Here is a 24,138-nt window from a genome sequence, read left to right on the forward strand (position 1 = left end):
TTTTATAGGTTAGTGCAGTTTAGGGATGTGAATGATTAACTGACAAATACCTAAATGTTCAGCCAGTAATATTTGAACATTGTTTGAATTGATATTCATGTTTTTCATTCAACCCTCCTCTGCGATCACTGCAGACTGGCAGGTCACCTGTTAATGAAGTAATGTTATTTTTTTATTTATTATATTTTTACTCTTACTAGTAAAATTTCACCCCTGTAGGATGTTTTGGTGGGAATGAACATCTACAATGGCTAGAAAAATTATGTGAACCCCTTGAAATGACCTGAATTTAAGTATAGAGATGTCTTAATATATCGTCTGGTTTTCATCTAATTTACAACCAAGAGAATTTGTTAAACTTATAACACAAAAATGTAATGTGTCGTTCTCGCCCACGAAATACATCATTCAAACATTCGTAGTGCAGGCTGGAGAAGTACGTGCACCCATAGGTTCAACGAAAGCTAAATGGGGTCAGGAGTTGGCAAACGTGGAGTCCAGTCCTTGAAATGAGATTGGTGGTGTGGGCTAGAATATTTTGAGTTTGCTGTTTACAAGACTGAAGATCTAAGGAGGGTGCCCAGAAAAGGTTACTCCAAAGGCACAGTGCAGAGAGCTCAATGAAGTGAAAAACGAGTTTTGGAGTATCGGCTAAAGGCTTGAAATCATTGAGCTGGTTAACACTTCCTGTTCATGAGTCTACCGAATGAAATGCATCGAAAAGGCGTGGTGTCCAGCCGCTGTTTTCCAAAAACACGTTTCTGCATGCATGAAATTTGCAAAAGACAGCTTTGACAATCTAAAATGCTATTGGGAGAAATCTTTAGTGAGCTGATGAAACTAAGGTGGAATTGTTCAGGAAGGAAACACAGCATCAAGTTTGGCATCAACAGTGAAGTATGGTGGTGGGAGCATCATGATTTGGGGCTGCTTTGTTGTTTCTGTGGCCTGGACTGATGTCTTCAAGAGACAAGTGAATTCCAGGTTGATAAAGGTATCCTACAGGATCATGTCACAGTGTCTGTCTGCCAGCTGAGGCTCAGTAGAAGCTGAGTGATGTAGCAGGAGAGTGACCCAAAACATTGAAATAATTCTACATAATGGATTCATAAAAAACAGAATCCAGTCTTTGGAGTGGCTCACTCAGAACCCAGGCCTTGGGAATGACCTCGAGAGCTGTTCACACCAGACTTCATGAACAATGTGGCTGATCCGAAGCAGTTCTATAAGGAAGAATATTCCTTAAACATTGTGCAAAGTCTGATCCGCAGCTAAAGTTGATAGCTGTCAAAGGAGATTTGACAAGTTCATAAATCCAAGGGTTCGCTTTTCCTCTGACAGTATGAATGTTTATTGATGTGCACAATAAAAACATGAAAGATTATAATTGTTTGTGTTATTAGCCTTTAGCACATTGTGTTTGTCCAGACTTGTGACTTGGATGAAGAACAGATCACATTTTTATGACCAATTAAGGCAGAAAACGAGGTAATTTGTCTTACTGCTGTAGCTCTTTATCGCTACACTTTCAGTTTCTGTTATGTCTCGAGTTCTTTGACGGCTCCCTAATTTCCCTGCCCCTCTTAAACTCTGCACCTCTGAGTGAGCGGTTGGTGGGTGGGGCGTGGTTTGCATGATAAGCTGCAGTCTTGGTAAGTCAATTTCAGGCATGTTGTGGGTGCATATTTTGTGCTCTGCCTGGTCTTGTACGTATATCTGTCCCTCTTATTGACAGTTTTGAGTCTGCACTTCTGACCTTTTAATGTCAGACAACGAGTGCGTTTACGATCATAATCTGATTTCTGCAGATATCTGATTATTCAAATGATTATGTAAACAGCACATTCCAGATACTCCGGTCGGAGTAAGGTTTAGAAATCCGATTAAGAAATCTGATGAACAGGCTGGATTTTAGCTCAGCAAATGTGAGCATGTGAACTCTTAGGTCCAATCCCATTTCTTATTTTTACTCCTACCCCTTGTTTTTGAGTGTAACCCTCCCCCTTGAAACTGAATTACAAGGGGTAGTGGTTGAAACCTTCCCACTATGAAATGGGACAACCCTTCAAGAACCGGATAAGTCATCAGTTATCGTCAGCGAGTTTTACGTAAACAGACGTAAAAGAGACGAGGTTTTCCGGCCATTTCAAATACGCCACCTCCAGCTGTGGTGATCTCGCTTGTGTGTCACGTGACAGGACAGGTGAATCATATTTAAAATAGCCTGGAAAAATAATCAGGACGTGTTTTCCTGCTGTGTCTCCAGACTAGAGCAATAACGGTATATCGCACTGACATTTGCCGTTTATCTGACGGAGACTGAAAAGCACGGGCACTCGCGATTCGTTCAACTTCAGTTTTATGCATCAATCAATCAAACGAATAAATAAATGAATTTAAAAAAAAAATAAACAGAATAAAAAAGAGCACAAACAAAAACTACATCACTTCATTAACAGCTACTAGCGCTGGTCTGTAGGCGCCCCTGCCGGTCTGCAGTGACAGCAGAGGAGGGGGAAGTTCAGCTCCTCACTGCTTAAATACATTTAGGGCATCATTTACCTTCAAAGAGGGGGGCAGTTATTTATAATCACCACCAAGAATTCTTTGGTGATATGAAGCTGAACTTTCTGATCACCAGCTTCATGATCGAATTCCCGTTGCACCTTAAACGGCGCAGCAACCTCGGGTACCAGAACGTACCTGCTGCACCATTTAAGGTGGAACGGCAAATTTCGCCAGGTAGTGACCGAGACATCAGCATATTACTGCCGATTTTTATGCGTGTTATGAAGGAAAGTACCATAAAACGCTATTACAGTGGTTCTTAAAACACAGTGGCTTTTAACCAGAGAAATACTGACATTTGTGTCTCTTTGATCTTGCTGACGATTTTCTCGTAACACACTGTTTGTAGTGCCTCTGAAAAATCTCCATTTGAAGGGCCATGTAGCCCCAACACTTCAGCCTTCCCCTCCATCTCAACAACAATCAGGTCACCCTACCCCTAGATGTGAACGCGAAAAATGGAGGGGTGGGGCTAAGTGTTAGGAACATGGGGTGAAATGGGAATTGGGTCTAACTCTGATTTCTTTCGGATTTCTCAGTCTGCGTATGTGGAAAACAGATGGTGGTACCGGAAATAAGCAAGCAGACAGCAAAACACTTCTGGAGCGACGGTGAAAGCAAATACATGCTTGACGAAAAGGGTTTAAATTTTCTTCATCTTCTGAATGATGTTCGTTCATACTTTCAGGAGAAGTTGTGTAAAGTTTAAAAACGAGCTGCGGCATGAAGTTTGAATTTTACGTCACGTCTTCTGTGAGTTTGGCTGGTTGCAAAGCAGAAATCCGATTATTGCCTGACTCATGTAGACCATTATCTGATTATTCAAGTGCGTGCAAACACGTTGATTGGACTCCTTAGAAAATCTGATCTTTTTGCAGTTAATGGATTGTTAAGTGCATGTAAACACACTCGCTGATAAAAGTCAGAAATGTAAAAAAAATATTTTATTTTTTGCAAAGCGTTTACAGAAATGGACACGCGTATGGAATGAAAGTTCAGAATCTGCACACAGAATTTTTTTGATTTTATTTTTATTTTTAATTCATATCATATATGGCAGCAGCTTTTATCGGCAGTGATGACTGCAGCTGAGGCTGAAGTGTTTGAGAATTTACATTTACAGCATTTGGCTGACGCTCTTATCCAGAGCGACTTGCAACTTGATCATTTTACACAGGCAGGCCAAGGTGGTGTTAGGAGTCTTGCCCAAGGACTCTTATTGATATAGTGTAGGGCGCTTGCCCAGGTGGGGGACTGAACCCCAGTCTACAGTGTAGAAGGCAGAAGTGTTAACCACTACACTATCCAACCAATTTCAGTCCATATCGCAGCACATCTGCATTTAAAATGGAAACAGCGACTAGAGGAATGCTCATTAATTCTGTTTCATTTAAAGGCCCTTTAGGACCTCTGACTAGGTTTTTTTAGACTTAGTCTTCAAACATTGTCTTGTTATGAGCTTTGCGTCTCTCTCTTCAAAGATTCGTTGTGAAAAGGCGCTCAATCCGCCTGGATTCAGCTCGAGGAAGCATGTCAGTCTGTGCCGCTGTGCTGTCCATACTGATGACAGCTACAAGCAGCAAAAGGGCAGTTGCTCTCTGTATAGCACTGCATGCTGAGCAGTTTAGGAGTCTTGCTTTCCCTGTGAACCTGAGTGGAGACTAGTGATGTACAGAAATGAGAAATCCTGGGCAAAAAACAAAACAAGATTTCATTTTAATAAGGTCAGAGAAAATATGGTTTTATTATTAATCAAATCTGCTTTCAGTTGGACAAAACGGAGCTGACCGTAGGCGAGGGCAGTGCATCCAGCGTACTTTGCCCTTGCGTAATGCCCGCCTACCTTTTTGGTGAAATCAGCCTCTCTAATTTGACTGGCTGTAAATACATATTACAAGGTCTTTGACAATTTAATAGCATAAAATAAGAATACCCTACTGATATGCAGCTGTTAGAAGTCTGAACCCTACAGCCAGTCAGACGAACAATTAAGTCTTTGCCGATCGGCAGCGTTATATAGAGAAAACGGAAAGAAGTCGGGGTTGATTAGTCTCTGTTTCAGTCTTCTGCCTTCATCGAAGTGGACAAACGACCCTACCCAGTGGCCAGAGGCATCATTTTTACAATTCAGTTCCCTATAATTTGATTATCATTGCAGTAACACAGTCTTTAGACACTTTAAATTTGGATTATATTCCTTACATAATAATTACTTTAGGGAAAGGCAGATAAAGCTGTTTTACCTGGTTCCTATATTTCAACAGACCAGGGGAAAAGCCACTTGGATGGCCTGAAGCCACAGAAATGTTCTTTTGCTGTCCTTCGTTCTTTGGGGCAGTAAAAAAAAATCATGAACTGTTTTATTTTTGGAGGTTTTGAATCAGTCCGATGATTTATTAATTGTAGTTCTGTTTAATTTTTTGTTTCAGGTTTTTCTCTCTTCTGTGAAAGTGCCAGTTTAGATTTTTTTTTTTTTCTGCTGAAATGTTTAGTGGCCAAACTTTTGGAGCATCTTTTAAATAGTGTTTGATTCAGTAATAACACATTTAATCGAAAACAGCTGTGCACTAGGACCTGACCGATATGGACAATTTTGTGTCCAGGAAAAATTTTACAGGGTCTCGGGCTCCTCTGGCTGTGTTCGGCTGTTTTGTTCAAAACCTCTTCAAACACGGAGCGGCTGCGACGAGTCTCTACCAATTTTTTGTACAGAAAGATCAGCTAAATATTTGAGTCTCAGCAGCACGAAATTATGTCTAATGTAGAGTTGGACTGACGTAAAAGTCACATGAATTCCGATCTGGCTGTTCAGTCCGAGTTGCACTGCTGCAGATTTCAGTACCACATTTGAAAGCTTCTCAAATCGGAATTGAATCACAGATTCAATGCGTTTTTTTTCTGCCATTCACCCTGACACTGATTTGCTCTGTCGACAGGAGATCTTGCGTTTAAACGCTGGAATCACGTGGCTAATTATCAGCATGTTATCACTAATATCAAATAAAAATGCGGTTTATTAATATCGGCCAGCATTGCTGACCAACATATATATCGGTCGGGTCCGGCTTTATATATCCCATCCAATTCCAATGCTTTGGGAGTATTTTACCCTATGTCACTATTGCCAGTGTTATAGAGGTGCCATAAATGGGCATTACCCATAACCTCCAACAGTGAGGTGCACTTTCAGGAGTTAAAAAAGCGACAGTGTGGAAAACAAAGCAGTGGTCATTTATATTATTATACTATTTACTACGTTTGTAAAAGCGCAAACTGGCTGCAGATAAATGATGATTTGATTCCTGGGGATACCGCAGCCATCTCGGCCCTCTCTCTCTCTGGATTGGCAGGGTGGTCCTCCTTCTCCTCCTTGGTTACATCAGGTGAGGGGGGAGAACTGGCTAGTGTTTGGAATTAGACATGACTAAACTGGGTTTAGGTTTGAAATAAGTACATTTAAAACATGATTTCATGTATCGTATTTAAGTACCTGGGAGCCGAGCACACCTTCCTTAAATTAGATTAGTTTTAACTGTCATGGAAAAGTGGAATATCAGATTGGACTCTGTGTCGGTAGATATTCAGTAAAAAAGTTTGTTGGACGTCCCTGTAGAGAATCATACACGATTCACTGTAAGAGCTTCCTTATTGAAGTGTAAGGCCGCCACTGTGGTTGTCGAGCACATCCACACAAACACTTTCGGACTTTGCCCTTCAGTCTGCTGTTGAGCTGAGATTAAACCTGCTGTCCACAGCTGAGAGACGTTCTAAGATTGGATTTGCTTTCCAGCCTTTTGCTACCAACATGAAATCGCCGCTGGTTTAAGCTTCATAATTTTAGCAGAACTCAGTGGTTGCATAATTCTCCAAGTTAAAGGCATAAAACGACTGTTTTACCTCCTCGGTTCTCTAACGGATGTTGGAAACTCCAGTACAACACGCACCACCACCACCACCACGTCAGTGTTACTGCAGTGTTGAGAATGATCCACCACCCAAATAGAACCTGCTCTGTGAGGGTCCATGGGGGTCCTGATCACTGAAGAACAGGGTAACAGAGTATCAGAGAAACAGATGGACTACAGTCTGTAACTGTAGAACTACAAAGTGCAGCTATACAGTAAGTGGAGCTGATAAAATGGACAATGAGCCCAGAAACAAGGAGGTGGTCTTAATGTTATGCCTGATTGGTGTATATTAGACAGTCCTCACCTTCAGGTTTGTTGTCCAGCTAACTGAGAAATCCTGCTGGAAGTCCCAGCTCAGCTATGCTCTCTCAGCTGTCAGAGAAAAGCTGGGTTCATTTCTATTTTAGAATATTTAAGCCCTTTGTGATGCCCAGTGAAGTCCAGACACCTGCATATTTGAGTAACATAAAAGCACAGATTAGATTTTTTAGACTTTTCAAACTCGGACCCCTGTTAAAGAACAAACGGTCTGTTTTACAAACAGTTGCCAGTTTACAAGTCCTTGCACGTAGACTGAAAGTATTTATTTCATCTTTGCTTAAGTGCTGCTCCAATCACAAGCCAATACACGTCTGGAATACATTCCTTGTTAATCGGTAATGAATCCACCTGCCTAACAGACACCAGAACAGCTCCGTATTATTCCGAGCTTTACTGAATCTGAAAGCAGTGGGAAAAAGAGAGAAATGATGCTCCATGTGGGTTCTAACCTTCCTATAATTAACACCAATTTTGGAGGAAATTCTGAGCCGCCGAATGTCATGGTCTGGTTTATTATGTTCACAAGCTAATGATAAGTCATAATAATAAATGGGATGTTTTTAGTCTAAAAACTGGACCAAACCAAGACGTATTTTATGTTTTTGTTTACATGCGTAATGTCCAAAGAAATAATGCCACATTATATTAATCAAGTGCTATAAAATAAACCGTAGGATTGACTCCTGGTTATATTAATCTTGTGCTATGAAATGAACCGTGCCGATTACCCCAGGCCATATTAATACCATGTTACAAAACAAACTGTGGAACTAACCTCTAATTTCATTAGTTATTGTGCTATAAAGCGATCTCTCGAAACAACTCCAGATTATATTGATCATGTACTATAAAATTAAACATAGGAATAACCCCTGGTTATATTAATCCCATCCTACAAAAAGAGCCATAGCAGTAACCCCAGATTATATTAATAGCATACTATAAAACGAACCATAGAAACGAATTATACTAATCCCATTTAATAAACTCACTGTGGCAGTAATCCCAGATTAATTAATCAAGTGCTAGAAAATAAACCGTAGAAACAATGCCAGGTTATATTAATCCCATTCTATAAAAGGAGCTATAGGAATAACCTCAGATTAGATTAGTTATGTGCTATAAAACAAACTCTCGAAGCAACTCCAGATTATCTTAATCATGTACTATAAAATGAGCCATAGCAATAACCCCTGGTTATATTAATCCTGTCCTACAAAAAGAGCCATAGCAGTAACCCCAGATTATATTAATACCATCGTATAAAACAAACTCTTGGAATTACCCAGATTAATTAATCACATGCTAGAAAATAAACCATAGAAACAATCCCAGGTTATATTAATCCCATTCTATAAAAGGAGCCACAGGAATAACCCCAGATTATATTGATTATGTGGTAAAAAAAACTAACTGTAGAAGTAACCCCAGATTATGTTAATACCGTACTATGAATCAAACTGTAGAAATGACCCCAGATTATATTAATACCATGCTATAAAACAAACCATAGAAACAATCCCAAATTATATTAATCCTATTTAATAAACTCGCTGTGGCAGTAACCCCAGATTATATTAATACCATCATATAAAACAAACTCTCAGAATTACCCAGATTAATGATCACATGCTAGAAAATAAACCATAGAAACAATCCCAGGTTATATTAATCCCATTCTATAGAGGGAGCCACAGGAATAACCCCAGATTATATTGATTGTGTGCTATAAAACTAACTGTAGAAATAACCCCAGATTATATTCAAACAACCCCAAATTATCTGAATCCCATTCTGTAAAATGGGCCATAGCAGTAACCGAAGATTGTAGTAGTAGCACACTATAAAACAAATTGTCTGAATGACTCCAGATTATGTTAATCACGTGCTATGAAACAAACCATAGAAGTAATCCCTTGTTATATTAATCTTGTGCTATTAAATAAACTGTAGAGAAAACTCCAGATTATATTAGTCATGTACTATAAAATGAACCGTAGAAATAAACCCTGGTTTATATGAATCCCATCTTATAAAAAGACCCATAGCTATAACCCCAGGTTATATTAATGCAGTGCTGTGAGGCACACTCTAGAAATAACCCCAGATTAATTAATCACATGGTACAAAACAAACCGTAGGTTATATTAATCCCATTTTATAAAAGGAGCCATAGGAATAACCCCAGATTGTATTCATTATATGCTATAAAACTAACTGTAGAAATAACCCCAGATTATGTTAATTTTGTGCTAGTGATGCACTGAAATCACCAAGAGCAGCTTGGTCAATTATTAAGGTTTAAACAAAACCACGATTATATTAGATATCTGGATATTTTCTACTTGAGCAGCCGGAAGACCGTCTGAACTGTTTATGACCAGTTTTGGAAAACTAATCCTGGCCAAATTTTACAGTTAGACTAGATTTAGACTAATATCTGATCATTTGTGTGCATGTTAACGTGGCACTCGACCAGACCTCTGATCAGTGTGATCCAGTAGATGATCATCTCATACATCACATTGCAGGTTGATCTTCATTAGAGCTCTACATTCTCACGTCATGTCACTGTGATGGTTTTCATGTAGAAGTCTTTTGCTTTCTTAGTGTGTCTGGTAGGAAGTTGGTGGAGGCTAATAAGGCTAATCCTTTACCTTCTGCTTAAATGTCCTCTTTCTTCTCCTTCTTGTTTTTGCCTCTCTTACGAAATGGCCAATTTCAGGACTCCCCCCTCCTAAACGAAATCCTACATGTGCTCGCTAAAGCCAAAACTTCCCCCAGTGAGCTGGACCAAGTAAGTATGACGCCGGCGCGGGGCCAGTGGTTGGGGCATCCCCCATGGCTGCATGCCTGGTCCACTCATCTTCTCCCCCCTGTTCTGTTCCCACTCCATGGCAGTGGTCTCTCTGTCCTCTCCCCCTCTCTGTCTCTCTCTCTCTCCCCTTCTCTGTCTCTCTCTCTCTCCCCCTCTCTGTCTCTCTCTCTCCCCTTCTCTGTCTCTCTCTCTCCCCCTCTCTGTCTCTCTCTCTCTCCCCCTCTCTGTCTCTCTCTCTCCCCTTCTCTGTCTCTCTCTCTCCCCCTCTCTGTCTCTCTCTCTCTCCCCCTCTCTGTCTCTCTCTCTCTCCCCCTCTCTGTCTCTCTCTCTCTCCTCTCCTCCTCCCCCCCCCCCTCTCTCTCTCTCTCTCTCTCTCTCTCTGTCTCTCTGTCTCTCTGTCTCTCTGTCTCTGTCTCTCTCTCTCTGTCTCTGTCTCTCTGTCTCTGTCTCTCTCTGTCTGTCTCTCTCTCTCTCTCTACTCTTTCTCTTGCTCTCGGTCTTTCTCTCTGTCTTTCTCTGTCTTTCTATTTCTCTTTCTTCTTTCTCTTTCTTCTCTCTCCCTCTTCTTTCTGTCTTCTCTCTCTCTTTCTATCTTTCCTCGCTTTCTCTTTCTTCTCTCTCTTCTCCCTCTTCTTTCTCTCTACTCTCTTTCTTCTCTCTCTTTCGCTCTGTCTTTTTTTCTTCTCTCTCTCTCTCTCTCTCTCTCTCTCTCTCTCTCTCTCTCTCTCTCTCTCTCTCTCTCTCTCGCTGCAGAGAGGCTCATGTGTCATTCGTGCTCCATTCATGTAGCCTTGTCTCTTGGGTCGTCTTGGGTTGGGGGGATTATGACTCCTATCAGTGGGACGCCATCAGAACGGTTTCACGTCCAGTGTTGCACGACATGGATCAGTCCAGGTTCGGTAGCATTCAAACAGCGTTCAGTGGTCAGCTGCACTCGTCTCAAGAGATTGTTGCAATTCATTAGCACTCATCTCATGGTCGTCTGCAAATCTCCCCTCGCTGCTGATGACCAGCTGATGAAGTGCTGCACTGCTGCTGGTGTTGCATGGATAGAAATATGCTTATTTATAAAAATGTGTACAGTTGTATGCAAATGGTTGAACATCCCTGGTCAGATTGTGTTTTATTTGCTGAATTTAACTTATTGGCGGGGAGGAGCATAAAATGTGACCTGTGCAAAAGCAAAAATCCCATGTTTAAGAGTGTCTGTGTAGAGGATGTGAACTCCTTTTCACAAATCAACAAAACTTCATTTGACCAGGGTGCCCAAACATTTGCACAAAACTGTATTTGGTGTTAATTTTTCAGTGAATCATTTCTTAAAGTAAAATAAAAATAAAATAAAAGAGTTAAGTTTTGCACAAACTTTCCGTCATTTACCCCAAACATGATCAGTAAGACTTGGCTATTGTCTGAATTTTGCATCTTTAGCTTTGAACGGGAGCTGCGAGACTAATGTAGTAGTAGTAGTAGTAGTAATTAATAATAATAAAATAAATAAAAATAATAACTTCATTTATAACTTATTTTAGGGTGCATGATGATATCAGAGTCATATCTGTTTTGGCGGATTATGGTTTAAGTTATCGGCATAGATTTTTCGGTATGACTGATGTTTGCTGCGTTACTGCACTGAAGGATCTGCGTTTCTTTCATTTTACTGCTTTTGACGCTTTACAGAAATAAGTGTTTTCTTTAATGATGGTACGGGTAGATTTAGTCTCACTTCCTCTAGTTTATTAATATTTCTCTCAGCATCAGAGGATGTGTACACGACAAATCAGGTATTGGCGTCGTTTTTTGAACAATGTGTGAATGAAAATCGTTGAACTCGTAGTTTGTGATTAAATTTTGTAAATGTGGCTTTTATCACTGTGTCGCCCAGCTGTAGTAGTAGTAGTAGTAATAATAATAATAATAATAATAATAATAATAATAATGATGATTAATATTGTTATTTTATTGGTAGAGCACCTTTCATACGGGCAATGGTGCTTTGTAAACAAATGACAAAATTCAATAACAGTAACAAAAATACAATAAACAGAAATTAAATTTTATTGCCAAAAACAAGCGAGACCCTTAACTAAAAGCTATGTTAAGTTTTTTCACAGGTGTAAATCTGTGACTGTCTAATCAAGTTCAAAGCCCCCCCCCCCCCTTTTTTTAAATTTATTTTGTTTTATATTGAAACAAACCTTTATATAAACCTTTATACATAAATCTTTATTATATTTAGCCTCATAGCTTCAGCACAAAACTAAAGAAGCATGTTTCAAACACCAACCATGACTCGACTGATCGACTGCATTTGGGAATAGGGAGAAATTCTGTAAATCAGATTTTTCAGTGGACTATCACTTTAAGGGTGTGAATATAACCTGTTAAATGTGCGTAATACATTTTTTTTTCTGATCTTCTGGAGATATATGGATAATTATGGGCCTTATCCTGCCAGTGTTCAGCATTTAAAACAAAGAAAACAGCAGTTAGAGTTCTTGCTCACTGTGGGAGTTGATTGGTTGGCCTTCAGCATATTGTGAGGAAATAAGCTGTGAAACAAAGCTAGCGTGAAAAGGCCCCGCCGGCTGTCGGTGTGTTGGTAAATATCTCAGCGTGGCGGGATTGTGAGTTTCCTGTGGTCTCTTGTGTCGGACAGTGGCGCATGAATCCAGCCGTGCAGGACTAAAACCAGAGCTTCGCCGCAGGACGTGTGCAGTGGAAAGTACGGTCATATTAATTCATCTCCAGTCTGCACAGCAGAAGCTTTGGACACTTTGCAAGCCCAAAATCACAACCTTAGTCTTACTTGCCGCCATTTGATGCTTTGCTTAGCTTTGAGTGACCTCCTCCTCAGACCTCTTTACATTCTGTAGCGTGCACAAGAGCTTAGCCTGCTGCTAAAGTGGGCAGACTGATCACAGACTGTACGCACATCAAATATTCATCCTCGTGCTGCGCTCTCCTGCGATAGGCCCGGCTGTTCCGGACCTCCTCTCACTCACTCTGCGCTCTCCGTGTGAAAAAACGTGCCAGAAGTGGGCGAAGCTCGGCCTGCAGATAGCGCACAAACCCCTCAGCAGGACGCGGCGTAATCTGGGCTGGGTTCAGACCCCGGAGTGTCCAGAGCTCTGCGAGGCTCGTAGAGCTGAGTTGTGAATAAGTAAGTGTTCTCATGCGGCTTCAGCCGGATCCAGAATGCATTTGCGCTCCTGTGGCAGCAGTAGAGTTAAAAGCTTTCAAATAGCTGCAGAACTGCCACACAAGTGGTTCGGTGCGAAATCGAATTGATGCAGTTTTTAACAAACACTAAAACTCAATAATCACCCAAGCCTGTTGATCAATCCCCTCATTTCAGTGAGACGCTTGAATACGTGCAATAGTTAGTTCACCTATACATCAACTACATATCACCAATTTATATACACACACGTGTTTACACATGCACGAATATGAAGTTACATTTTGTTAAACCCTTTCTTACATGATTACATTGAAAACATTCAATATACATATGTAGTTTTGTCTGTCTGTTGGTCCGTCTGTCTACTCTTTGATCTCTGTCACAGTGACTAACACACACACTTGCACCGACCACCTAACCCCAATCCTCTGTTGTTTATTATTTTTGATTACTATCTTGTTTATACCAGTTCAAAATGCCGAAAGTAGTAAAAATGTATTATTTTTTTTCTGATCGTTTAATGAAAATGAAGAATAAAGTCGTCCTCGAAAGAGGGGGAGTGGTGGCGGGCCCAAATAAATAAAACAAACTCAATAGTCACCCAAATAGCACAAGTTGTTTCTGTAAAAGAACAGCCTCAAGACTTCTCTGGAAACATTAAAACTGTCTTCAGGTCTTTATTAAGGTCACTCAGACTTGCCAGTGTGGTTTCGGAACACAATATAACCTACTGTGAGCTGTAAAAATGACTGAGAAGCCACTTTAGACAACAGGGTCTGTATTCACAGACCATCTTCGAAGCAGGAGCACTGATCTAGAGTCAGTTTTTTTAACATTTAAATGTCATAAATTTGGAGAAATCTCATCCAAGATCAGTACTGCTTTGTGAATACATGCTGTGGTTTTGGCTGAAATTGGCTGCCCATAGTGAAGTTTTGGTCACTTTTATAGCTCACATTTATTTATTTATTTATTTATTTATTGATTGGCTATTTGGGTGAATATTGAGTTCGAGTGTTTGTTAGCAGTGTTAGCCTCGTAGCTCCAGTTCTGAACTAAAGAAGTAAAATGCGGACTCCAAATATCTCGCGGTTGACTGCTGTAGGAAAATTCATTCATTTTTCACTGTTTGTTTCTTTAATACTGCTTAGGCAGCTCTACTTAAACCAGGCATGTCAAACTGGGGACCTTCTGGGCCAAAGTGCTGTGGAGGTTAGCGCTCATCTAACGCTTTGAATTCAGGTCATGAAGGCCTTGCTAATTAACTGATGAGCTGAATCAGGCGTGGCGTGTTTAACGAGGCAGTGCGCTGAAGTTTGCAGTGTTTTGGCCTGCAAGGACTGGAGCCTGACACGTGTGACTTAAACACTGAAGCATGTGAAGCTTGTAAACGACTGTAAGATGTTTAAGTGGCCTATTATTTACTTATCCTTTAATAAAGCATGATGTAATCTCTGTTATTGGTATCTGTTCGCCTGTTAGCTGTGATTTGTAACAACAATCGTTTGGCTTTGTCATTTACATGCAGTGAGATCCTGCTGGTGTGGGTTTCCTCTAACACATTCGAAAGGGACTTGAGTGCTAGTAGCTCCCTCTAGTGGAGAAGCTGCTAAACTCTGCTTCATAATGACCTGCAGGTACCCCGATAACAGTTTAGTCTATGAACTTGCCACTAAGCTGATTCATATGGAACGTAAATTTGAACTGATTTAAGTATTCATGACAAATTTAACTCTGTTATGCAGTCATAAAATTCTTGGACTGTTTTCAAACAATAAATTAGTTGAAGGTTAGTGTATTGTAGTATGGTTTTCATGGCCTGTATTCCACTGAGCATGTCATGTAATAGTAATGTTGTAACTTTTCTCCAGGTACATTTGTGTATTTTTACAAAAATGCATATTAAATTTCATCAAATTGTTATTTTCTTGACGCACCGATTCATTGCCTGGAGAACCCTAACCATAAGATTTGAAGTTGAATTATCCTGAGATAATTGAGGTTTTGTATAGAACCACATGAAACGCATTCTCAGTCATTCTGAAGAACCTGTAAACTATGCAAGGATCCATTGAATCATGCAAAGGGTTCTTTGAGTGCTCATGGTTCTTTATAGGACACTTTCTTTACTACAGAACCCCTGAAGGACCATCATTTTTAAGAATGTACCAATAGAAGAACCCTTTTTGGTGCCACCTAGAATAAACCCTGTGAAACGCATTCTCAGTCATTCTGAAGAACCCTTAAACGATGCAAGGAACCATTTAATCATGCAAAGGGTTCTTTTGAGTGTTCATGGTTGTATGTGGAACCATTTTCTTTAGTAGAAGAATGCGCCCTTTTTGGTGCAATGTAGAACCATATGACATGTTCTCGATCCGCCAGAAGAACCCATTGATCATGCCAAGAGTTCTCTTGACTTTGAATTGAATCAGATTGTTTTGCGATTTCTTGACGCACTGATTTGTTTCCTAGATATTCTGAGATACAAGAAACAGAGCGAACCCAGTGTATAACAGTCGAGATGCATAAGGATGGATGTTTATATCTGTGTAACAAGGCGAGGATGGATTCCTTGTGTGGTTTGATGTACCTTCAACTTCAGCAGCTCTTTCTTGTGAATCCATACATTTTCCTGTGAAATGTATGAAATACATTCAAGCATGAGGAGTCTTTCCATCACCCCTCAGCCAGGATGAGGGGATCACCCCTGTGTAATAGATAATGTCCATCACCTCCTTCCACTCGAGCATGAGAGACGCTCATTTCACATCGGCTGCACAGCTTTGTGGTTGAACGTGGGTATGAAGCAGTACGCGTACGATTAGATCTACGTGTGCTGATGGCTGATGGTGCTTGACATACTGCTAAAGATGTTGTGGATCAGTGGAGCTGCGCCTGTTTCGCTCGCAGAGAGTCACGCTCAAGGATACAGGAGCGCCCTCAGACCCAGGCTGTTATGTTGCCGCTGTAATTGGTATCGATTGCCAGTTTTACCATGTTGCTCAATACGTAAACAGTACGTTATACTGGATCAGCATTTGCACTGATACTGCTCTGTCTAGCAGCTTCTCCAGCAGGGGGCGCTTTTAATACGCATGTCTCTTTAGTGTTAGTCATTTAGAGAAGAGAAGCGTGAACCTCGGCAATTTTTGGTGGAACTTTTCAGTACGAAAATGTACCTGATTTTTTTTTTTCTTTTTTTGAAATTAGAAGAACAAGGCTGAGGAATTTTCAGGAAAAATTGTGCTGTGGTTTTCCTCAGTTTGGGATTAGGGTCCAGAAACGTCCACTTTTTTTAATCCATAGATGTCACTGGTGTTACCAGTTCTCATTGGTGTTGCACATTAGAAAGGTAACACCAGAGACATTTTTGAGGAAAAATGCATTTTACTAAACGGCTGCTACAGAGCATCAAACCACATGTCAGTCATGAAATATACACTAAAATATGTAATTTAATCCATTTTCACAATTACCTAAGAATAAAGTGGGTCACACCAGTGACTTCAGCTAAAAGCTTCTTATGAAATGACTGTGGGGATGGGCATGTCTGTGGTGCTTTGAGTTTTACATGATGGATTTAAAAACTAGCATTGCTAAATTGATGGATCAAGAAGGCATAATTGTTAAAATGACTTACTGTTTTATTTAAAAATATAAAAAAATATAAGTACACTGTTTTTGTTTGTGAAGGAGGATAGAAGTCGTCTAGCCGTTCACTCACAACAGCACAAACCTGCGGGACAGTTATCACAGTTAGGTGCACTGTTCAGTGTAATTCTTCAAGGGTTCTTTAGTAAAGGAAATGGTTTCATTTCATGCTTAAAAAAATTTGAATTATGGAATGTAAAAAAGGCAGCAAAGTTGAACGAAACATCTCTGAATGAGAGATTTTTAACATTTTTTTCAAATCATATGTAATGCAGAACAACCACATATATATAAAAATGTTGTCCTTTACATTTGCAACAACAGGAAAAATGGACATACACTATATTTCCGAAAGTATTCCCTCACCCATGCAAATCAGATCATTGACTTCGGGTGTTCCAGTCTCTTCCATGGCCACAGGTGTATAAAGCCGAGCCCCTAGGCCTGCAGACTGCTTCTACAGACATTAGTGAAAGAATGGGTCGCTCTCAGGAGTGAATTCCGGCATGGTACTGTGATCGGACGTCACCTGTGCAACAAGTCCAGTCGTGAAATTTCCTCACTACTAAATATTCCACAGTCCACTGTCAGTGGGATTATAACAAAGTGGAAGCGATTGGGAGCGACAGCAACTCGGCCACGAAGGGGTCGGCCATGTAAAATGACAGAGTGGGGTCAGCGGATGCTGAGGGGCATAGTCCACAGAGGTCACCAACTTTCTGCAGAGTCAATCGCTACAGACCTCCAAACTTCATGTGGCCTTCAGATCAGCTCAAGAACAGCGTAGAGAGCTTCATGGAATGGGTTTCCATGGCCGAGCAGCTGCATCCAAGCCTTACATCACCAAGCGCAATGAAAGTGTTGAGTGCGGTGGTGTAAAGCGCCACCACTGGACTCTAGAGCAGTGGAGACGTGTTCTCTGGAGTGACGAATCAAGTTTCTCCGTCTGGGAGTGGATGGATGAGTCTGGGTTTGGCGGTTGCCAGGAGAACGATACTTGTCTGACTGCATTGTGTTTGGTGAAGGGGGGATTATGGTGTGGGGTTGTTTTTCAGGAGTTGGGCTCAGCCCCTTAGTTCCAGTGAAAGGAACTCTTAAAGCTTCAGCACCAAGAGATTTTAGACAATTTCATGCTTCTAACTTTGTGGGAACAGTTTGGGGACGGCCCCTTCCTGTTCCAACATGATTGCGCACCAGTGCAAAAAGCAGGTCCATAAAGACACGGATGAGCCAGTTTGACGTAGAAGAACTTGACTGGCCTGCACAGAGTCCTGACCTCAGCCCCATAGTACACCTTTGGGATGAATTAGGGTGGAGACTGTGAGCCAGGCCTTCTCGTCCAACATCCGTGTCTGACCTCACAAATGCGCTTCTGGAGGAAAGGTCAAAAATTCCCAACACACTCCTAACCCTTGTGGAAAGCCTTCCCAGAAAAGTTGAAGCTGTTATAGCTGCAAAGGGTGGGCCGGCATCATATTAAACCCTGTGGATTAAGAATGGGAGCTCTGTCAATTTCATATGAGTGTGAAGGTAGTCGAGCGAATAATTTTTTACATATAGTGTATTAACAACTAGCATAGCCCTAGTGATGACAAGAAACCCCCCCACCCCCCAGTCTTCTATAACATCCACACTTAAAAATTCCATAGCTCACATATTTACAGTTTTACCAGATATGTTACAGCATCAGCCACTAAGCATGTATTGTTGCATATATTGCATTATTACTGATAATTACTGATATTGCATGGTCCAGAAAAGTGGTTAGATTTATTAAGACCGTGGTAAGATTTTCGGATGTATCGTTCAGCCCTGATCCGAATCACTTTTCATCTGTGATTTAAGTTGCCTGCGGGCTTGTTGGTGAAGTGAAGCTTGAAGCAGAAGGTCACGCCTGCTCTCCCGCTGTCCCGGATTCAGCAGCACTCGAAAGGGTTAATGCGACCGCATCGTTGCACGTGTGGCTGAATTGCGAGTGGCACGCGGCTCTGGAGCCTCCAGATCAACTCGAGAGCGAGTCAGTGGGGGCTGGAGGAGCGCCCCATCCCTCCCTCACCCTCGCTCCCACCCCCTCGCTCTGTGGGCGCTGCGAGGGAAGCGCGAGCGTGCAGGCTGCTCCCGCTCTGCCCCAGTTCAGCAGGAGGAGCAGGGGCACCGTCTGTTTCCTTTGTGGCGTTTGATCGCGCACAGCTGGACCCTGAGCGGAGCGTGGAAAGGTGAGGCGGGCGATGCTGAGCCGCGAGAGGCTGCTGCCCGCTGCTCCAGGATGGACTGCATTTGCATTGTTACTACAAAGGTAAGGCAGGGGACTCGACTCGCTGCGGCTCTGCGATGCTCTCCGGCACTCGTGCAGCAGTTTTCATAATAGACTTTAAAGTAGTTCACTGTGTTTGTTTGTCTGATGTGCGAGTTGCAGGTTTAGCAAAGTTGTTCTGTTCGGTTTTTGCCTTTATGGTTGTGGGAAGTTTATATAAAGATCCACGATGTCCAGAAATTCTCAGGCAGCCCTGATTAATTAGCAGCTTTAGCGACTTTAATGTGCGTTTAGTTGACACAGTTGAAAAGTGATGCCAATCGAATGGGATGCTGTGGAGCCTGACGTCACCACGCTCGGTGCCGGGCGTCATTTTAGAGGTACACACTTAAAGATGGTTCTTTAAGGGTTCCTTAGTGAAGAAAATGGTTCTATATAGAACCATGAACACTCAAAGAACCCTTTGCATGATTAAATGGTTCTTTGCATCATTTAAGGGTTCTTCAGAATGATTGAGAATGTTTCATTTGGTTTTATATAGAACCTTTTTGAAAACGGTTCTATGTGGCACCAAAAAGTGTTCTTCTATTGCATGATTCAAGGGTTTTTTTTGCATTATGAAATGGTTGTTCAGATTGATGGAGCATGTGTTTTTTATGGTTCTATACAGCACCCAAGAAGGTTTCTTCTGTAGTTATGATGTCAGCGTTGTTACAATAGAAGAACCTTTTCTGGTGCTTTATAGAACCATATGCAGCACATTCTTCAGAGTGATGGAGAATCACTTCAATTTTTAAGCATGATGGTCTGCATGGTTCTAAATGGAGTCATTCCCTTTACTAAAAAACCCTTGAAGAATCAATGATCACACTTAAGGAACCCTTGAAGAATCCATATTTTTAAGTAAAGAAAATGGTATAGAACCATGAACACTCAGAGACTTTTCCATGATTAAAATATTCTTTGCATGTTCTTCAGATTGGAGTATGTGGTTTTTTTATGGGTCTTTATAGAACCTTTTTGACATGGTTCACTACAAAGGCTTGATGTCGTAACAATTGGAGAACCCTTTTTGGTGCTATGTAGAAGCTTTTCAGAAAGGTTCTGTATCAAACCATCTATAGCACACACTCCATCAATCTGAAGAACCATTCTGTGATGCAAAGAACCCTTTAACCATGCAAAGGGTTCTTTGATTGTTCATGGTTCTATATACAACCATCGGTTTTAGGAGTGTGTATAAAGCCCCCCAGCTTTGGGCGAAGAAACCTTTGGGTGATTCAGAGCTAATCGTAGAGCATCAGTACCTACCTCACTAATGCTTTTGTGGTCGAATGCAGTCAAATCCTCACAGCAGTGGCACAGCATCTAGTGTACCTTGCCCAAATAAGTCGAGGCTGTTTACTGCAGCAAAGGGGGACAAACTCCCTAATAATATCTTTCATTTCTGAAGAAACTTTTACACGCACAGAAACTTTTACCACAAAAGAAGCTACAAGCTCACAGCAACAACAATAAGCTGTGCATATTTTTGCATATTTCTTTATAGATACTATAAAAAATGAAGAATTTAAGAATGATCCGGGTTTGACATGAGCTGCGTTCACTTTTGCTTCGTCATTATGTTGGATCTCCTCGTTGTGCTGTAGTCTTTTGATTCACTCCGGTCTCGTGAGTGATTTAAGCAGAGCCAGTCTTATTCTTTGGTCAAGCCACAAAAAGCACCGCTCTGCCCAGCTTGGCCCGGTTTGGGGACAGCCTGAGTGTTCGGAGCCCAGAAGCAGCAGCACATGTGGTCATTTACAGTGCGTCCACGTTCCACCGTTCGGCAGAGAGAACAGCATCAATAGAGAAGTGCTGAGCTGTTGAGATGTTTAGATGGGAATCGGAAGCTTTGTCGCTTTGCTGAGGCAGCGTTTGTTGTCTCAGTGCGTCCAGTTGGTGTTTTAAACGGACACATACTTTCACTGCAGGAAAACTACAGTAATGGTATGATTGAACTTGATGTGAACAAAGCCAATGTAAACCACTGTAAGCAACATTAACGCTGTTGAGTGGACTGTAGGAGTGGGGCAAACACATTTTCTCAATAACTACAAGTCTGGCAAGTTGATGCAAAGCACTGTTAATTCTATAGGCTTCTATGTTGTTTGAACCAGATGTGTTTTCCAGCCTAAACACACAAACAGTATATTTTTCAAAGTAATTATGATGGCTAAAAAGTGGCTGTGCCAAATAGATTTTTGACCACAAAGTGAAGAAGCAAATATTAATTAGCAACTTCAGCACAATAAAATAGAAATGTGTTTTATTTACATACGGTCTGCATGTTTTTGATGAATCTGTGTATAAATTCCCAATTGTTCTAATGTAATTGTTTATTTTGTTTTAATTTGTTATTTTGTGAGCTCATCTCACTCTGACTGGATGTCGTGATGTTGGTTGTTATGGTAACGTCTACTCTACGTGGTTCTTTATCCATGCGTGTATATTTGGGGCAGATTACTTGTAGTGAGCATGTAAATGGAGATTTTCATCACATTGTTGAGTAAAGTGAGCGTAAACACAATGGTCTTGATATATAATCGGAATGCGTTTAATCAGGTTAGCAAATCCTTGCATGTAAACACAGCCAGTGTTTAGACTTTGGGATCTCTGTTGTCTGTTTGTGGTGAAAGCACAGCTGCCATTCCGTCATCTCTAGTTGGAACAAATGTCTAGGAACCAACAAAGTGGCACACTGTTTCACTGTGATGGATATAAAGGATGTACCACGCTGCTCAATTTGCATCAGTTTTGCATAAAGCTAAACTTTCCTCAGGTATGTCGTGTCGCCAGCATTTGCACTGATTCCTGTTGCTGGAAATCGCCAGCTTTCATTGAAAATGAATGAATTCCGGCTGTAGCGTTGCGTCGATGCTGCTGTGAACGCGGGGTTACAGCATCTGAGAAGGATATTAAAATAATACTGGTGTGAATTCTGTGCCTTGTGTGCACAATCTGGTAATCAAAGACACTTGAGATGAAAAAGGCATGTTCTTCTGGGTGAGCTTTAAAAATAAATAAATAAATAAATAAAATCTGTTCAGTTGCTTTTCAAAATTCCCAGATGACATTGCTGTGGGAATATGGGAACAGGACTAAAAGCATGCTCAACTTGAACCTGTTTAAGCACATTAATAATGCATGTTAGATTTTCCTGTGCTAGTTTGTGCCCATGTATTTAAATCTATCCATAGTATTCGGCCTGCAGTTACTGCAGTCAAAGTATCCTTCAGGATAGTCATCATTTTGTCGTCATCATGCAGCTGAATTCGGGGGTGAGCCGCAACAGGCAGCTGGCTGAATGTGTGTGTCTTTCATGATGCTGTGTGTCTCAGGGGTCTGGCAGTAATGTATCACGACCTTCACCCTTCTGCCATCTGCTTCTAGATCTTCAGCAACTTCTGTCACTCACACTGCAGAGAAGAGCTCTTTTCGTCTGAGATAGTTGGTTGTGCTGCATCTTCAGTATTCGTAAAGTCATGTGAGTCAGAAATCATGTGGTTTTTTTTTTTTTTTTTCCGTACTGTGCCATATTTGTGAGTGTATCAGGATACACAGTGTCAGGGAGGATCTCTGCGCTAGCTGAGTGTTTTTGCCCTATGACATTTGGGGATGGTTGGAGGTGGTGGGGGAGGTGAAACGTGATGATATTGGTTAATATTCTGCTGGTGCCTGGTGACTTAAGCATATAGGGGTTTCAGAGGTGGGCAAAAGTATTTACTTTGGTCAAATGTTACAGAAAAACAAGATTTTGGCCTTTTAAACGATATGATAAATTGTAGTTAATGTGAACGTCGACTTGAGCTAATTAGGTACAAAAGTTTTTAATTTCAGTTTTGATTTCAGGCTAACTTCCTAACAGTTTTTGTTCAAATTGAAATAAATAGCATTACTGATTTATAGCTGCGGGTCGCCCTGTAAAGCCTAAAATAATAGTCAGAGTGTCAAGTCGGGAGTTTTTTTGGTCCATGGCAAACATCTATACATATTACTGTCACGCACAGACTCTGAAAGACGGTAAAGATGATTCACTCATATTCTCAGACGTTCTATTCTCATTCAACGTGCTCGCAATCAGATTCATCCACTCAGGGAAGGGGCTTGCAATTACACCTTTCCACCAGAGAGGTCTCCAAATCCACAAAACGTACATAGTGCAGCTTTAAAAAGGTTTGGCCAAAAATTTAACATAGTTTCCCCTGTTGCCCATATTTGTGCCTGGCAGCTGTGATGTTATTCGTGATAAATTTAAATAAATAAAATAAGAAATTAATAAATAGGCATTTAATTTTTGTAATGTTTGCAGGTCCTTCTGCCAAATTATAGTTCCTTAACAAGCAGCTTGTTACATCAGAGTAACGAACTGTGCCCACTTGCTTTTGACTGGCCTGTTGACTGAGGCATAAAACTGCCTCAATATCAAGTTTAGTTTGTATGTTTGATCTTTTTGCCAGAACAGTGGTTAAATCTGCTGTCTTGGGTTTGTTTTTACTTCTCCTTAATAACGTAAGACTTTGAGAATAAGGTGAGGAGGTTTGTCCTGCGGTTTGCGCTCGAAGTGGAGGCTTTGCTGCAAGTCTATTAAATTTCATCATGGATGGTTGTATCGATGAGCTGAGCCGCTGATGCCAGTATAAACATGGCCAGATCTGGGAGCGAAGCTGGACTGCAGTCTGGAGTCTTTTAGCCTGTGTGCTGCCTCAGTTTCTACTTTTTAGATATTTTTCATTATTAATCAGCTGAGAAGGCTGAAACGATGTAAAGTTGATAAAGATGAAAATATAAGACGGTTTATGAAACTGTCAGTCATTCGTGTTTGGTCTCTGGTTCAAGGCGTCCACTAAGAGTGGACTGATGCATTATGTGCTGTTAGGGTGTTTTGTAAGATCTAGACATTTCGGTAACCATGGTGAACCCTTTTTCTTCTTTTTTCATTTATTTATTTTAGCTTTTATTTATTTTATGCTGGTTTCTGGAGTGACATGACAGCACCAGAGTGCATATTACACATTTTGGCTTGGATAGTCAACCAGTCTGTGTTGTCAAGGACATTGTTTTTTGGCACATCACCTGCATACTGTTAATCATTTTAGTGAATGTATTATTTGTGAACTATTTTTTTGTCCGTTTTCTGTAGTTTTCAGCTTCTGGCCCAGTGTGTCCTGAATGTACAGTACTGTGCGAAAGTCTTAAGCACCCAAGACACAGTTTCAAAATCTATTTATTTGTGTAGTTTGTGTTTGTCAATATTTGAATATTTGAATAAACATTGATTAATATATATATATATATATATATATATATATATATATATATATATATATATATGTGCATATATAGTGATTTTCTGGATGTTTGTGTGTTTAACCATTTCCAAGCCTCTCCT

General features: G+C 40.8%; 1 protein-coding gene across 18 annotated transcripts in view; it reads left to right on the plus strand.

Annotated features, from left to right (window-relative positions):
* The window catches only part of dlg1l (discs, large (Drosophila) homolog 1, like), a 204,596-nt gene that overhangs the window by 32,127 nt on the left and 148,331 nt on the right, over positions 1–24,138 (plus strand). For 10 of the 18 annotated variants that reach the window (XM_037547728.1, XM_017720022.2, XM_017720024.2 and 7 more), the window contains exon 4: positions 9,523–9,594. The exons of 7 other annotated variants lie outside the window; for them this stretch is intronic. In XM_037547728.1, the coding sequence (XP_037403625.1) occupies positions 9,523–9,594 (72 nt within the window). Of the gene's footprint in view, positions 1–9,522; positions 9,595–18,553; positions 18,750–24,138 lie in introns of those variants that run through there. One more of the 18 variants, XM_037547727.1, reaches the window with a different exon arrangement.

Source organism: Pygocentrus nattereri, chromosome 19, assembly GCF_015220715.1.
Source record: "Pygocentrus nattereri isolate fPygNat1 chromosome 19, fPygNat1.pri, whole genome shotgun sequence".
Lineage (NCBI taxonomy): Eukaryota > Metazoa > Chordata > Actinopteri > Characiformes > Serrasalmidae > Pygocentrus > Pygocentrus nattereri.